At 44.7% G+C, this 18,030-nt stretch overlaps 1 protein-coding gene across 1 annotated transcript in view; it reads right to left on the minus strand.

The window, feature by feature from the left end:
* The window catches only part of ADCY9 (adenylate cyclase 9), a 105,671-nt gene that overhangs the window by 4,388 nt on the left and 83,253 nt on the right, over nucleotides 1–18,030 (minus strand). The window contains exons 4-9 of the mRNA XM_066576483.1: nucleotides 17,322–17,542; nucleotides 15,769–15,871; nucleotides 15,435–15,643; nucleotides 15,134–15,293; nucleotides 10,801–10,949; nucleotides 10,677–10,718 (exon numbers count right to left, since the gene is read on the minus strand). Coding sequence (XP_066432580.1) covers nucleotides 10,677–10,718; nucleotides 10,801–10,949; nucleotides 15,134–15,293; nucleotides 15,435–15,643; nucleotides 15,769–15,871; nucleotides 17,322–17,542 — 884 coding nt within the window. The remainder of the gene's footprint in view (nucleotides 1–10,676; nucleotides 10,719–10,800; nucleotides 10,950–15,133; nucleotides 15,294–15,434; nucleotides 15,644–15,768; nucleotides 15,872–17,321; nucleotides 17,543–18,030) is intronic.

Consider the following 18,030-nt stretch of genomic DNA (forward strand, 5'->3'; position numbering starts at 1 on the left):
TGATTGATGCCAAGCTGCTTTTTTTCTCCTCTTTTGCTGTCAGCTCAATGCCAATCCAGCTGAGCAATTGAGTCAATTAAGACAGCCTGGTTCCCATGGGTACACTGCCTAGATATTACATTCTTCTAAGTGTAGTTGTTAGGCAGAATATCCATAGCTACCAGTCTGTCTCAAAACTTTGACTTAAAGGGAACCTTTGAACACCACAAACTAAGTTATGGTTTTCATAGGGCAGGTCCCGAGAAATTCAAGGATGTACTCTTTATACCTACCCGACTTCCCATTCTTGTGCCGTTACTCACGGAAGTCCACTGTGTGCGCACATTCCCATTGTCCTCTATGGAAGTGTGCATGCACAGTCTGCAGAGATGAGTCTGCTGCATTGTCTACGCGACGACTTCCATGGATGACAGGTGGGACCGGAGAGCCGGCCTATAAAAAGTGCATCGGGACCTGCCCTATAAGCATCATAACTTAGTTTGTGGTGCTCAGATGTGGTCACAGTTCCCTTTAAAGAGGTTATCCAAGCAAAATACATTTTTAGAAATCTCAACCTACTGGCAAAACATAAAAGAAGCCATACTGTCGTAAGCCGAACCTCTGCCGCTACTGTTCCGATGGTGCCCGGTAGAGATGAGCGAGCACACTCGGTAAGGCGATATACTCGAGAGAGCATCGCCTTTTTCGAGTACCTGCTGGCTCGTCCCTGAAGATTCGGGAGGCCGCGGGGGTGAGCGAGGGGCTGCAGATGGGATCGGGAGGGAGAGAGAGAGAGGGATCTCTCTCACTCTCCTCCCCGCTTCCCCTCGCTGCCCCGCGCCGACCCCCGCGGCCCCTCCGAATCTTCAGGGACGAGCCAGCAGGTACTCGAAAAAGGCGCTGCTCTCTCAAGTATATCACCTTACCGCGTATGCTCGCTCATCTCTAGTGCCTGGTCCTTCCTGCTGTAGTAATGATGTCAACTACACTAAGGAAATGTGACAACAGCAACCTATTACCGGCTCACTTTGGCTAGTGATTAGTTGCTGCAATTGCTGCAGTCACATGTCCCATTGTCAGAATGTCACGGCTACTGTAGCAGGAAGCAGAGAGCAGTGAGGGACCGGACGCCGTCGTTGCAGCGAATCGGGTAAGGTAAGTATAGCTTCTTTTATGTTTTTCCAACAGGCTAAGCAGATTTCCATAAATTTATTTTGCCTGGATGACCTCTTTAAGATCAATAAATGAATTCCGCACCTGTTAAAATTTGCGCGTCTTTACTTCAAAACCGCAAGATTAAATTCCGCTTTCTGCTGCGGAATTAAGGATGTCTCGCAGAATTGTTGTTGCGGATTTCTAACATGCAGCAGATGTGATTGCCCAATTAAAATCTGCGGAAAAAAACATAATAAATCCCGCTAAACATTGCGCAATAAAATCCACACTCGTTGAAAAAATCTGTCCTGCAGACAATTCCATCCCGTGTGAAGGGTCCCTTATGATGCCAAAAAATTAGCATTGCCAGCAGCAGATTTCCCTGTGTGGATGAGGAATGTGCTGCCGATAACAATTAAGGCCGTATTCACATGGCCAGTATTCCCATGCGAGTTCTGTCCGTGACCAAGATGCGCAGAACACGAACAGACCGATAGTCTGAGTCTCCTGCATGTCCTACTTTTATGTGAGTCTCAGACATGAGAGTAGAACATGCAATGTTCAGTGCCCCGCCATCGTACAACACACGGATGGGGGGTCCGTGTCATGCGAGGTGCAACCGAGAATCCTGGGTCCAACTCATTCTAGGCCATATGAATACGGCACTCTGAGAGGGGACTCGCACAGTAAGGGGGAAAGTTCACTGCCCGCCGAATTATCATCAGGCCGCTACAGTGAACGCCAATGTTGTGCTGCCCGAAAGTAATCGTAACATCTGGGCAACACAGTAATGGTGTTCAGTGTAGTGGTGGCCAGGATTGGAGCTTTCTTTTTATATAAAGTGCCAGGCTCTACTGATCATTACAGCCCCCCCCCCCCCCCCAAAAAGCCAAGTGCATGGGGAACAAACAACCCTACGAACAGTTATCCATCCCTCATATCACCCTGTGTAAGAGGCTTGTTAAACGAATGCCGATCTGAATGATCCGCGCTCGTTTAACAGCGATATCGACCTGTGTAAAAGAGTCGCTATACTTAGACAGCTTAAGACGAGCTAAAGCTGCGCCAAATTTATCACAATGATAAATCTGTTGCCTCTTGCTGGACACATTAGACATTCTTCTCTTCCTTTGTTGGCTTACTTTAAACCAATAGCATTTAGCCCCCAAAATAATGGCGCACGCTCGTGATAAGGCGGACGCATGTTAGGACTTTTCTTAACCACACCCCCATTTCTAGACACTTTTCAAAACTGTCTAGTGAGGTGTAAAGAGCGTCTAAAAGGCATAATAAATCTCAGCGCACATCCAGTGAACTGGCAGATGTCTCACAAAGAGCCATTGTCACCGAGACATCTGCCCGTCTATGACGTCCCAAGGTAATGTCTTGAATTCTGCAGAGGACCCGAATGAAGTGATCCTAAGATGGCCGACTACCGCGTAGTTTCTAGCACTGCCACGCTTTTAGGTTTCCCTGTTAGTATAAAAAATATCATTGATTGTATTTAGTCCCTGGTATTTGTATAGACAGATGCTTGGGGCAGCTGGGGGTTTGGGACTATGGAGCTCGGAGACAATGAGGGCTGTGGAAGGCGTTTGTAAAAATGGCCTGTGGTGCAGGATTTGCTTTGCTCAAAGGCAGACAACTGGACAAGACGTGGCAGCTGGACATGCAAATACTTTCTATACCCTCATTCAGATTAATCATTCTCTAGGCAACAAGTACAAAGAAAGTTTACAGAGTTGGGGGGGGGGGACAGGGACTCACCGTTCCAGTTCAGTTAAACTGAAGGGATCTTATAATGTATCATGTTATTCAAAGCGGGGAAGTTAATTTTCTATTATTGGACCCTTTAAAGTTGGAAACTGAAGTAGTAAATGCTCCTCCTTGCAGAACTCCTGCCCCTTGTCTAAAGAGGTGGCCTCGCTTGTGTTCCGCCATGTCCCCATGTATGGCTTATAGGTACACACCAATGTACACAGTCTGTATCTACAGACACACCTGTGGGAGAAAACACTGGCCCCTCACATCTAATCTTCACATTCCATTCAGAACTCTAAAGGCGCATTTATACTAACTGAATTTCATTCAGATTCCCGTGATCCAACAAGAATCTGAATGAAAATCATTCAGTATAAATTCCTACATGATCCGAGTAACGAATCATAATTGGTTTGTTGTTCGGATCATTCAGCATAAAGGCATAAAAAAAAATCAAAGGACGATCGACCCGAGTAAACAGGCAGTTGTTCATCAATGACTGACTGCCTGTTTACTGTGGATGGAGGTTGGCCAGCCGGGCCTACTCCGCCTGCATTCACTAATGATGGTCGCTGGGACGATTGTCGGATGCTTCTATGCCCTACAGTAGCCCTGTGGAAAAGAGCCCTACATGTGGCTTCACATATAACGAAAATGTGTGGAATTTTCGCTGCCGGAATTGTTGTCGAAATTCGGCAGCATTTACATTACAAACCATAAAATCCCCGTCAAATGGGTGCGCAAATTTTCCACAACAAATCCACAGTGTCTTTGAAAAGTTCTGCGGATTTTAAATCCGTGAAATAGTAAGATAGTGTGTAAGGGCTTCTTCAGACGAGTGTGGGCGCAGCTACACTTGGAGGCACGGAGCGTAGTTGCGCCTGAACGAGGGGGATCCCTTTGCTGGCTTTTCAAACTCCACACTAGAGAATGTGAAGACAGGTGCCGTCCGATCTACATGCGGGAAAATAGGACAGGTCTATCTCTTCTTGGCCGTACAATTACTGAGTGAGAATCCCGATAGTGAAAACGAAACCACTGAAAACCATTGTCCCGTTTTGATAATCACGGCCACATAAGGGGAGAAAACAACGTTCATCTGAATCCGCCCTAAGGGCTCATACACATGGCCGTATGACTACAACCCTGCAAGTCTCACAGTGTCATACTCATCGCAGCCCCTACATTATGTCAGCAGAGGAGCCGGCAGAGTTTGCATATGGGCTGCGATTGGCACTGCGCATGCCCAGGATTATGACGTCATAGACATGCGCAGTGTGATTTTTTTCTTTGTCTTTTCGCAGGCATTGCGAAGGGGCAAGATTTCAATACGCAGCTCTTCAAGGGCTCCGTACGAAATGCATAGAAATAGAGCATGCTGCGATTTATTTCTCCTGCGTTTTATACGTATGTCCCCTTGCAGCTCCAACGCAAGTTTGAATGGAAGAATGAAAGTCCATAGACTTTAACTGCCTCCATTCACCACGCGTTACGCATGGGAAATACGTGGTGACACTACATCCATGTGAATGAGCCCTAAGGCTGGTTTCACACGGCCAAGAAACACGTGTAAGATTTGCACGTTGCGAGACATGAATGGGGTCATATACAGGAGTGATGTCCTATTTTTTTGTGTTTCTCGGAACGTATCGCCTATTGTTTTCAATGAAACAATAAAACATATCGCACGGCGTGCGATGCAAGGTTTCCTATTGAACACAATGGGGAACACTTGTCAATCCTCTCACACGCAGAACGCTACTTTACTGAAGTGCCATAAGAACGCCTAAAAACCCCACTTCATGCCCCCACTTTGTAGCGGCGAGCATATTAGTGCATGCGCCCTAGTGTTCTTGCCCTGAATTGGTGAAATCTGGTGATCTACACCAAAATCCACATCAAAGGGCAGCGTCACACCGGTGTTTGCGCAAATATGCTCGCGGCAGGGCAGCGTGATAGCGCATTAACAAAGTTTGAAGAGGGCCATAGTCTGTGTGCTGCCTGTGTGTCTGTGCATATTACTGTAATTATTGCGCACGCAAGCCAGTTCACACGGGCGCATGACACATGCTTTCCGTGGAATTTAATGGCTATTTAAGCTTAAAAAGGTCCATCTGTCTTCTTTTTTCTCTTGCGTATTAGACTTGCTGCGCAAAAAGCAGGAATTTGCTTATGAAAAGTCCCGTGATTTTCACGGCTGCATAACGGGACGAAATGAAACTAGTGATTTCAATGGTTTCATTTCCACTATCGCGATTCTCGTGTGTTAATAGTACACGCAAGAAAAGATAGGATAGAAATTGTAAAAAAGAAAAAAACGCGATTCACGCGCCAATACTCTCTGCAGCAACAAGCGTTATAGCACGTGTTGCCCTGTGTTTTTGCCCTCACGCAACATGAGCCCTATTCTTTTCTATGGGTAGCGTATGCAACGCTGTCCATACACAGTACATTGTATATGGGCGGCGATACATAGGTAACTATGCTATGAGACAGAGCGGGGAATTAAAAAAAAGACGCAGTCATACTGCGCATAACTGGGTGCGTGAGATACGCGGTCATGCACAATGGTCATACATGGTCTCTATCGGCTCACACAGGCCGGTAAAACGCAGCATGGCGCAAACAGTTGTGTGAATGAGCTCTGAGGCCGCTCTCACACCGGCTGCTCTTTACCGCAAAAAGCATGGAATCCCCAGCGCTGCGCTAAACGCAGTACAATACTTCCATTGATTTCAATGGGGCATTACAGACCTGCGCTCAAACCCGGCGTTTCTAGAAGCACCGTTTTCAAGTGCTGTCTGTTCTGTTTTTCTGCATTTTTGCATATTTTAACGCACTTCATCAGCCATCACAATGTTGGGGTGTGTTTAAAAGCGCTCTCAAAAAGATTGAGCAGCCCCTGTCTTCCCGCTGGCGTGGAGTTCGAAAAGACGGGGAAGGAGAAGGGATTCATCTCATTCAGGCGCAACTACGCATGGCTATCTGAAACTGCCCTAATAACCACACTTCTCACATGTAGATATACACATTGGATATGTTCACGTTGCAGAAACCGTGTCGGATTTTTCCGTGCAGATTTCTCAAAATCCACGGCAGAAATCTGTGCCTGAGAGCAGAAACACATGGGCGCATTCGCTCATACGCTCGCTGCTACAAAGTATAGTAGCACATGACAGAGTTTTATTTAATACTAGTGGTAGTATTAACGCCCGGGAATGCCGACAGTGGAAAGGAAACCATTGAAATCAATAGTTTTGTTTTGTCCCGTTACGTGGCCGTGATTTTCGGATTTTTAACAGGACAAAAACATGTTTATCTGATTAACCCTTTCCAATCCAATTTGTATCCTGGTTTTCCTAGGGGTCTTACTCTTTTTCTGTTGTTATACAATGGCGCTATATGCTGGCTAAAGCGAGTACTGCATGAGGTGACACGTTGGATAGGCTCTGACAGCAGAGAGGCTGGCAATATACAGTAAGAGAACCCCGACGGACGTCTTCCAACATCGGAGCTGTACAGCCTTAAATCATAATTAGAGATGAGCGAGCATACTCGCTAAGGCAAACTACTCGAGCAAGTAGTGCCTTATTCGAGTATCTCCCCGCTCGTCCCTAAAGATTAGGCTGCTGGCGGGGGGCGGGGAGAGCGGGGTGGACCAGAGGGGAGATCTCTCTCTCCTTCTCCCCCCCCCACTCCCCTCTGCTCACCGCCGCAACTCACCTCTCACCCGCGCCGAATCTTTAGAGACAAGCGGGCAGGTACTCGAATAAGGTACTACTCGCTCGAGTAGCTTGCCTTAGCGAGTACACTCGCTCATCTCTAATCATAATGTCTTAAGGCGTCAGACAGTGGATTGGAAAGGGTTAAGCCCTAGTAGCCACAGATTTCCATCATTCCATTGAAATGACGTAAATCCGCTGTGAAATCAATGGCACATCCACAAGAAATAAAGCATGCTGCGGATCCTAAAGGCTGTATTATAAGGGCTACTTCAGACAGGCACATGCGCAAATACAATTGCCGCTACGGATCGTATTTTCGCATGAACCAGTCCATAGTCTTTTTTTTAATTACCATTTAAACTTTGCACTACTGTGCGGGTAAAAAAAAAAAGCAGGGAGATGGGTCCTGCCCTATCTCTTCCCGCATGTATAAAAACTAAGTGCGAGAAAGCTAGGGAAGGACTTATCGTCACGCTTTTTTTTTCAAACTCGTGCACTAGCGGAGAGCTCAATAGTCCAAAGGAAACCCTGGTTCATGCGCTAATACGCTCTAATATGTAATAGCGCATGCACCTGTGTGTTTTTGCCCCAACTCTATTACTGCACCAAATTCGCAGTAAAATCATGTGCAGATTTAAGGCTTCTTCACAAGGGCGTCATTTTGTCCTGTTGTGTGGCCGTTATACATAGCCGCATAACAGCAAAAAATGAAACCATTAATTTCAATAGTTTCATTTGATTAGTGGTATTCTCGCCCATTAATAATACGGGCGAGAAAAAATAAGACTTGCCCTATATTTCCCGCATGTAGTATTAACCCCTTATGACACAGCCCTTTTTTTCCCTTCCATTTTTGTGTTTCCTCCCCCCCTTAAAAAAATCATGACTCCTTTATTTATCCATCGACGTCGCTGTATGAGGGCTTGTTTTTTGCGGGACGAGTTGTATTTTTCAATAGTGCCACTTACTGTACCATATAATGTACTGAAAAACTTAAAAAAAATTCTATGGGTCAGTACGATTACTACGATACCAAACGTGTTTTTTTTTTTACTATACTACTCTTTTTTTTAAAAAGACATTTAATTATTTTCAATTATTTTCTGCGGTCATCTTGTGCGCGCAATAACTTTTTTTCCGTCGACGTAGTTCAGCGATGGCTCATTTTTTGCGGAATGCCCTGTAGTTTCCGTTAGTACTAATTCGGAATACGTACGACTTTTTGATCGCTTTTTATTGCTTTTTTTCTGGGAGACAGGGTGACTGAAAAAGTGCATTTCTGGTGTTCTTTTTTTTTTTTCCCGACGATATTCACTGTGCGGGGTAAATAATGCGCTACTTTCAAATTCACACACTAGCACGGAGTTTGAAGAGTCCGGGAAGAAAAAAAAAACATTTATGTGCAACTACGCTCTGTAAGCCGTTTGTTTTTGCATAACAGGACAAAAAAAATCACTGATTTCAATAGGATTTCAGTGGTTTTGTCTTCACCAGATCTTTTCTTGGGCACGAATACTACAAGAAAAGATAGTTCCTGCCCTATCTTTTCTGCATGTAGTGAATACCACATGCAGGAAGGATCAGGCGGCCCCTGTCTCTCCACCACTGCGCTCTGGGGCGGAGTTTGAAAAGCCGTTGAAGGGGAAGGGATTCCTCTCGTTCAGGCACAACTAGGCTCTGACCGAGCCATCAGAATAAGCCCTTACAATGTTATTTTTACACTAAGTGGGAAAATCATTACAAACTTCAGGGGGCCGGTCTGATAGGTCAAAGGGTTGAAAATAAAATTTCCCTATTACAGCTATAAGTCGGTAAGGCCCCAACATCTGTTTAAGGGCGCCTTCATACGAGCGTATGCGTTTTTGCAGTCGCCCGCATGCACTGTAAAATCGCGTGAATTAAGAAATGACGCGATCAAGTCCCAAGCTTAATTACTGTTTACACGGACGGCTGCTACGTATCAGCGTAATCATACGTTGCAGCCCGGAAATCCCTCGCTTGGCATAAATCCTCAGAATGACTTTAAATGCCTAAATAGAGGCACCTGTAAGCCTTTTCGTGCGTTGGATGCTGCTAAACTCCCTCCCCCTACCTACCGGCGTATATTGGTCAAAAGATGGAACCAGAACTATCTTTTCCGTCAGCGTATAATTGCGGTTGTCGATCTCGGTCGTGTATGTGCTAGTTTTTCTGGTGCAACATATTTACACGCCACAAAATCGCCCATGTGAGTAAGTGCATTGGAATCCAATGTCTCAGATGGTGATGATTTTCGGTCGGCGTGAAAATGCGGCTAAATAGCCACGTAAAAACCCTCGTGTGAATAAAGCCCAAACAAGGATTCAGTCATTTGCATTTAACCTGCTTGATCCTTTGCCCCAGAGATAAGTGGCAAAATACAGAATATACTATACGCTGCTCCAAAAATCTTGTGAACGCAGTATAACTGCAAGTCACTTACACTTCAGTGATGTCAGTCTGTCCATTCCAGAAGGACAAGTCTGCGTTAATGCTTGGATTACATATAGCTGATTGCCAGGTCAACTTGGCAATTGTCGGCAAAACTCGAGCGCTAGTGCTTGTGTAATAGCATCCTACTGTCAATCAATTTCACCTGTTTTGGTGCAAATGAAAGTGACAACAGGAGCGCCGGAGAGACAACAGCAAGACGACCCCAAAGAGGGACTGGAGACGATTCCTCTCCTTATCCTTCCTGATTCTTCCCTAGTTTTGCCTTTTGCTAGAGTCTTCATCACTACCGGTACATGAGGAGTACCTGCAGCCCAATCAGGTTGTACCGGTAGTCCTGTCCTCCCGGATGACACATGCATAGTTGCCGTCACAAGGAGGTTTGCTGTGTCTCCCAGTACAAGAGCATGGAGCCGCTACCAGAACACGGGCCATTACAAGAGAAGAGCTGGGCAGGGCTGTAGAAGGGCATCAACCCAACATCAAGACTGGAGGAGCACTGCCAGAGCTCTCCTCTCAGAAACAGACTCCATGAGGCTGGCATGAGGGTCCGATGTCCTGCAGTAAGACCTGGGCTCACAGCCCAACACCATTCAGCTCTACTGGCATTATCAAAGAATACCAGAATTGTTAGGTCCACCACTGGGGCTCCGTTCTCTTCACAGCAGGGTCACACCGAGTACACAAGACTAATGTGAAATGGAAATCGTCAGGATCCAATATGGGATTTAAAGTAACTCTCCGGTTTCGGGACAGACTTGTATCCTAGGACCAGAGAGGGAGGTGGGATATATTACCTGCAGTTGTCCTTCTCTGTTGTCCCTCCAATGTGCTAGTTTTGGGTCCTGTTTTGCACCCTCCAACATGGCCAATGCAATCTTCAGACTACCTCATCTCCACAGTACACTGGCAGTGTTAGACTACTAATGCACCATACCTGCTCTCTGATTGGGCAGAACAGCTCATGTGATCGGCACTCGCCAATCCGAGAGCAGTGCACATTGTGCATTAGGTAGTTAGAGAATTGCTGCACAATTTTGGATGCTTGAAAACAGGGCCTGAAATTAGTGGATCAGATGTACAGAAAAGAAGAATAACTGCAGGTAATATACTTCCCTCCCCATCCTGTCCAGGGACAGAATTTTGTCTTGAAACCGGAGAGTCGCTTTAAGTAATTTAAAGGGACCCTCCAGGCCTGGAAAAACAAAGATGGCTAAATTGCTCCTCTAGCTACTGGATGCACACAGTGCATAGCATTCATTGGTAGTCCAAGACACTACATGCTGCTCTGACTGGCCGGCACTGCTCATGTGGACAGCACTGGCCAATCACAGTAGGTGTAGTGTCTTATGCTAATGATGTATACTAGTGTACTGTGTGCAGGAGGTAGTCACAGATGCAGTGCAGCCATCTTTGTTTCTTCAGGCCCGGAGGGTCACTTTAAATCTCTCTCTCTACACATTATATATATAAGTGGCAAGGCTGACATAACAGGCTGAAAAGTCACAAAAAGTCTTCATAAACGCCCCTCATTGTATTTTGACAATTTTTATGAAAAAATGTAGCCTATACGAATCGTCTTCTTACCTGAAGTTTGACGCTGGGTCTAATTCTGTTGTCAGCGGGGGCCTAGAAAAAAACATAAGATCATATACTGATAAAACTAAAATAAGAAAATCGGCCTCAGTGTAAAGCATTGGCATTGACTTACTCATCTGGAAAGAGCGGCACGTATAGTAGAATCAGCAGGGTTGCCCCTGCCAGGGTTGCAAGAGAGGATCGTAGCCAGGAGCTCAGCTGGCAGAAGTTACAGTACTGGGCGATGGGGATCAACAGAGCGGAGCACAAGAACATGGTGTACTGGAAGAAGATGCAGAGACAGTTAATGACCACCAGAGGGCAACACACTACACTTGTTATATGGACACTACAATTAGATATCTAATATATTTATAGGTTCTATATAGAGTGAAGACATTACATCGGACCAGTGACGTACAAAGAGAACAATTGGCCCCATAGCAAAGATAAAAATGAGGCCCCTTTCAGGCGCTGCTTGACACCACCTTACTCCTTATTGCCTGTACAAGATGCCCTGGAGACGTTCTCATCTCCTATTAAAGTGAACAGGAGACGACCTGGAATGGGCCCTCTCTCTTCAGGGGTCCCAGAGTTGCATAGTAACTTTAACCCCTTAAGGACGTGGCCATTTTTTTTTCATTTTTGCCACCATCTTCTGATAGCCATCTCTTTTTGCATATTTTAGTTGTGTGAGAGTCCTTTTTTTTGTGACGTCCTGTAGTTTCTATTGGTACCATTTTGGAGTACATATGACTTTAATTCACGTTTTATTACTTTTATTATTTTTTCTTGCAGACGGAGTAAACAAAAAAGTGCAATTGTGGCGTGTATTTTTTTTTCAGCCAACGTTCTCCGTGCAAACTAAATAGTGCATAACTTGCCGACTTTTACAGATGCGGCAATACCAAACGTGTTTTTTTAAAATTAGAAATCTAGAAAAAGGGTCTTTTAAAACTTTTGTTACCTTTTATTTTTTCTAATAAGTATAAAAAAAAATAGTGAGTAAAAAAATGCTTGAAGTCCCCATAGGGCACATGAACTTGCGATCATTCAATTGCTCCTGCAGTGTAATGTAACACCATAGTATTACGTTGTACCCAGGCATCTGATAGGCATTCTATCACGCCAGGCTACAGGAATGGCTTGATAAGCAATTTGCCATGGCAACCAAACAGCACCACGCGATCTCATTGCGGGGGGTCCGTTCGGGAACCACAAAACCGATTTGATAGTGGCATTTACAGAGTTAACAGCCGGGATCAGCATTAACGCTGATTGTGGCTGTTGCTGGCGGGTGTCAGCTGCGAGAAACACTGACCCCACTCCACACAAACCCTGAACGCACAGGATATAACTGTACATACGGTGTCGTTAAAGGGTTAAAGAGGTATTTCGGGCATTTTTAGCTAATAGTAGTTGATCAATGGAGACCTGCCGTTTGGGATTCCCATCCATCAGCTGATTGTCCAATCAATTGTCAGTAGAGATGAGCGAACCTACTCGGCCACGCCCCTTTTTCGCCAGAGCGCCGCGATTTTCGAGTACTTCCGTACTCGGGCGAAAAGATTCGGGGGGCGCCGTGGGTGAGTGGGGGGTTGCAGCGGGGAGTGGGGGGGAGAGGGAGAGAGGGCTCCCCCTGTTCCCCGCTGCTACCCCCCGCTCCGCCACGCCTCCCCCCACCCCCCGGCGCCCCCCGAATCTTTTCACCCGAGTACGGAAGTACTTGAAAATCGCAGTGCTCGATCAAGTAATTACTCGAAACGAGTATATTCGCTCATCTCTAATTGTCAGTGCAGGGGGCTGGAAATTGTTGTCAGTGGCAGGGCAGGATGTGGGAGCACTGGCTTCACTCTCATTGAAATCAATGGGATCAATGCCAGAGGATAGGTCATCGGTTGAAAATGCCTGGAGTACTCCTTTAAGCTGGCCATACACAGTAAAGCTGTTTGACCCAATGTGACGATTAGATCTAATTAGAATACCGTCATCTCCGGATGAAAGATGGGAAAGGTCGAACCCCACTATGGATACAGAACTGGGACTTACCCACATTATAATCTAATTGCCGCGGATCCTTTGTTCCTGATCTGGTGTATATCTATTGTTTATGATATGTGGCTGAGAACCGCACTGCTCTACATTTCCCATCGCAAAATTGCTACTTAATTTCATTATAAAATTCTTTTTTGCTGTGTTTAGATGCTTGTGTTCAATGAATATTAATGGAGAAGGCTTGGGAAACCTGAACCGATGGACAGAGATAAATCTGAGGGGACAGACGAATATTTTCATGTAGTTTTCTTATTAGTACATTTCCAGTACAACAATTTCCAATCTGCAATCATTAAACCTCTGGCACTGACCCTTGAGATTCGGGAAATTGGCAACAATGTGAGTACTGGATGTCCTCATGGACCTTGTGAGTATGTGTAATGTCCATGAAGAGAGGAAAATCCCATCAGTGTTGCTATATGCTGTACATTGAGTCTGACTTGTATATGTAAATCTGTAACTATATTTTGCTGCTTCTGCCCTGGGCATCAGTGAACTTTTTCTTTAATCTGTTTGTCTGTCTGTCTATAATCTATCTATTTATCTATCTATCAGCAGGGTGTAAGTAAAGGGCAGCAATAATTCAATTGTCCCACTACTCCACCCTATGTTGCAGTGAGTGAAGATTCACAGCAAAATATACAGTGGCACTCAAACCTGAATTTGCACAAGGAAGTGCGTATCCTTAGAGGTTTTTAAGTGGATCACTGGAGCTACATCATTGCTAGACAATTTCTGCCCTTGGACAGGACATTGTTACCATTGTCTCCCATACTACAGATACAGTGGAGATGTAGGCTGGTCACTGTCACTGCTTCTACAGGCCTCCTGGAACACATTACACTTGTCAATCCTCACCTCCTATACTGCTGGAATAAGTGCAGATGCTGCTATAATCACAGAACTTTATTAACTAGTAAGTTTTCTCTACAGACACAAGGAACAGCTTGTAATTGTTGCAGCGGTTCTGGGATTGCCGCCTTGCTGATAGTCTGGTGTTGGTTTTAGAAATGTTTCTACATCTTCTGGCTTAGTGGGCGTGCTATTTGGTGTGATGGTGGATGATTACTTGGGCTATTTAACCTGGCTAGAGACTGAGCTGAACTGTGGTTGATTCTCAGTCTCTCCCTGACTGGGCTAGGTTTCTACTGGATCGTCAATTACTTGCTGCATCTAAAGCTAGGTACTGCATTTGTTTCCATTGTTATTCTGGTTTTGTTCCCTTTCCCCAAGTAGGGTCAACTAGGGGCCAAGGTACACGGTTGGGGTCGCCCTTATCGGGGCGATCGCCTTGCTCTCAGACAGGGCCCTTCCTAGTGTTTGTTTGCATAGGGACAGTGTTTCCCATATTTTTGTTCCATTCTTGTTTTGTCGTTTATTTGCATTTTTGGTAGATCTGCAAGTGACAGATCCAGCATATCCAGGTTGGGCGTAACAGTAATTTCCTGTTTGTGTGAGACAGTCGTCTGTCTATCTGTCATCAGCAGGGAGCAAGTAAAGGGCTGCAGTAATTCAATTGTCCTATTACCTTGCCCCATTGCAGTGACTGGAGCTTCCAAAGAGCATATAGCACTCAAACTTAAATTTACACACTGAACTGCACAGTGCACAGCCTAAAAGGTTTTTAAGAGGATTATTGGAGCCATAGCATTGCTGGAAAACTTCTGCACTTGTCTTGCCAAGCTTCTTTTCTAGTGCAGTCCTAGTCAGTACAGATAGGGGGAATAATGCAAAATAGTCTAAACCTTGTAACTAAGGTTTCTCCATTAGCTAAAGCCAAAAGTGCTAGCCCGTGTTTTATATTCAACACTCTCCCATGTTACCCTTTCCTCTTTAAGGGTATGTTCACACGGGGCAGAAATGCTGCAGAATGTCCACAGCGGCAAATATCAGCAGCATTTCTGCATTAAAAAACACGTTAAAGTCTGAAACATTGGTGTGGCTTTTGACCAGGAATCAGCTGCATATCCGCAGCTGATTTTAATAGCTACAGTGCTTTCCCGTCACCTCGCAATACATCGCGCCCCATCGGACGTCACCTGGCAGCCTCTAGTGCACACTGAGCTGCTGGTCAGGTCATGTCACTTTCAAATCAATTCCTCAACATGTGTGAACATACCCTAAGGCTGGAAGCTATGCAATATCCAAGGGAAAACGTGCAGCTTCTCTGGGAGACCTGGATAGAGAAGGTCTTGAGAACCAGTGAAGGACTCTCTCCTCCATAAACACCGGAAATGGAGACTCATGCAAAGAGGATGGGAAATGCCAAAAGAACCAGCTCTTCTGTCCTAGTTAGCATTTGCAAAAACCAAAGCAGCGGGGGCATTTTATTCCTTGCCATGGGCCCCCTTTCCTCTTTGAAGACCCTACTTTATGGTCAATATTTGAACTTTAAGAGATAATACTCATACATGTGCATTGGCATAGAAGTCCTGGGTCAGGTAGGAGAAAACGACAGCTGCAGGAAGAGACACAAGCACAGTGCCAATTAGATGACGTGGAAGCCAACCAGAGATCATCTCCAGGATCCGTCTGGTGCACAGGAACATGTCCTCTAAATAGAATGCCATCCTACAATGTGTGCAGAAGAAGGGGAGTGAAACAGCAAAACTTTTGCATCACTTTCACCAAACATAAAAATTTGCAACCCACCAATCTGCAAGGATCTATTTCAATAACTTAGAGGTATAAGCTGTTGTCCTCTTGGCTTACCTGATGGAAACAAGCAAGGAGAGAAATCCCAGGAGGCCGCAGACGGCTAGCACCACAAGTGCTGGTGTTGGGGGAAATACAGGGACTGCTCCTGGCTTTAAGAAACAGGTTATGGAAAGGAGGATGAATATAAAGAAAGAGAGGAACACATCAAGCAAGGAGCTGAATGTTGCACTGGCGAAGGTCTTTACTGGAGCCATGCGTATCACCTGGGGACAAAGAATAGGAACCTGATGGAAAGAGTGATACAGAAAACGTGCCCAAATACAATATGGCCAACTGTGCACATTATTCACATCAGGATAATAGCCATAGGTTGAACAAATTACTTTACCTCCTCGTGGTAGCTGGTTCGATATGAGGTTTCCAGCTCCTTGTCTTGAAAGTTCAGGCTCATTCGGTTAATGGGTGGTTTGAAGAAGTAATCATTCATTAAGCTGGATGGAAAAAGACAGGTCTAAGTGAGATGTTCTTGATGTGTTAAATTTCTATCTTCAGTCTTGGCTTCCATAATGCTATCTAATTGTTTAGATTTTCTTTTAAGTTACCTTTAAGCCGTTTCTATGAATCTGTGTCATTCATTATGAACTTTCATACCCAGTACATCAACTTCTCCCTGGTTCTGGGAGCCTTTATTACCTAATGCAGTTAGCCATTCCTAGACATATGCAGTTTCCACTCCCTTTACTCATTTTCCCCTGGTCTAATATTCACAGTGTTGTAAGATACTTAAATGCAGTAGCTTTATGTAGCCTTTTCATTCAAGGCTCAACTGTTTGTGCTGCAGCAGGGCGTTGTTGTGATTTCCTGCCATGGTATAGAGATGCAGCCTTGTCACAGTCACTGTTTCTATGAACCTCCTTGCACACATTGCACTTGCCACTCCTCCCCTCTCACACCACTTAAATAGATGCAGATGCTGCTGTAATAACAGGAGTTTATAAACTAGTACTTTCTTTCTAAAGGCACACAGAAGTTTTTAATTCACTGTAATTTCCTTACACTCTGTTTACTGATTTCCCCCTGACCTAATCTTCATAGGCTTGTCAGATTCTTAAATGCAGTAGCATTCTGGAGCCTTCCTCTTCAAATCTTAGCTGTTTGTGCTGCAGAGCTGTCCTTCCTAATTTATTAACAAGAAGTTGTTTTGATTGTCTGTCATGGTACAGAGATGCAGTGTGGCCACACTCAGTATTTCTACAGACCTCTTTTTTTCTCATTACACTTGCCATTCCACCTGCTCAAAAAGTGCAGATGCTGCTGTAATCACAGGACTATATAAATTGGTACTTTCTCTCTACAGACACACAGAACAGCTTGTAATTCCCTTGTACTACCTTTACTGATTTCCACCTTGTCTAAACGTCACAGTGCTCTTAGATTTGTATTCTACAGTAGCTTTATGGAGCTTTTTTCTTTGAAAGCTTAGTTGTTTGTGGTGCAGAGCTGCTCTTCTAAATTACTAACAAGAAGCTGTTATTATTGTCTGCCATGCTACAGAAATGCAGCCTAGTCACAGTCACTGTTTCTACAGGCCTACGTGCACACACTACATTAGTTACTGCTCTCTCACATAGCTAGAATAAGTGCAGATGCTACTGTAATCACAAGACTTCATAAACTAGTACTTTCCCTCTACAGACACACGGAACAGCTCGCAATTCCCTTTGTTATCTATCTCTCTATCAGCAGGGAGTAAGTAAAAGTCTGCAGTAATTAAAGTTTAATATTACTCTGCACCATATTAGTGAATGAAGCCACCAAAAAGCATGTTACAATCAAACTTGAATTTACATACTAAACTGCACAATACATATCCCAAGATGTTTTTACGTGAATTACTGACGTGATGCTTTATTAAATTCTTTAAAAACAAAATTAATTCACCTGTCTTCCTTAATAACTTCCACAAAGTGAGCATCAGTCTTCTCTCTGATGTTTTTGAAGCGGAGAGGGAGAAGAGCAGATTGGTCCATACTGACCCCACACCAGCGACCCTTTTCTTGAAGCATCTCATACAAGGAAGCCTGGCTGTTGTTCAAGGTATCTTCTGGAGGTGGGCTTAAAAGCCCATTCTGGGTTTTTAAATGCCGTCCAATGGCTGTGGGCTGTGATAGAGAAAATATATTTACAACCTATGTTCAGACTCCTATTACTTACTTAGTACTTCTATTACTTCAGTACCCCCTAAAGTTCAAATTCCCCTTCTAATTACAACACCAATGCCTTTTGGTATTGTTCTGTAACAATTAAAATCTAAAGCCACTCAAAACTGAAAAACTTCTATGAACCCCGAATTTCATTGTAACCCATATTACATTCAGGAAGTTGAGATGTGTGGAGCTGTTTGGTAGGTCCTGGCACTATAGAGCTAAGTCATAAAACAGCCTGTGTCTGTGATGGTATCTAATAGCAGAATTGCATTAGAGTATTACAATTTAAACATTTTCCTAAGGCTAGTTTCAAATGGCTAGGTCCATCTATGTGAAAGCCCTGTGGATGTGAGGCGTTTTCATGCATACTGATCGCAGAGTTCTCCCATTGTTTCCAATGGGGCTGGCTTTGCTGCCGCCAGCCCCGTGGAAAGCAATGGGAG

The sequence above is a fragment of the Eleutherodactylus coqui genome, chromosome 8, assembly GCF_035609145.1.
Source record: "Eleutherodactylus coqui strain aEleCoq1 chromosome 8, aEleCoq1.hap1, whole genome shotgun sequence".
Lineage (NCBI taxonomy): Eukaryota > Metazoa > Chordata > Amphibia > Anura > Eleutherodactylidae > Eleutherodactylus > Eleutherodactylus coqui.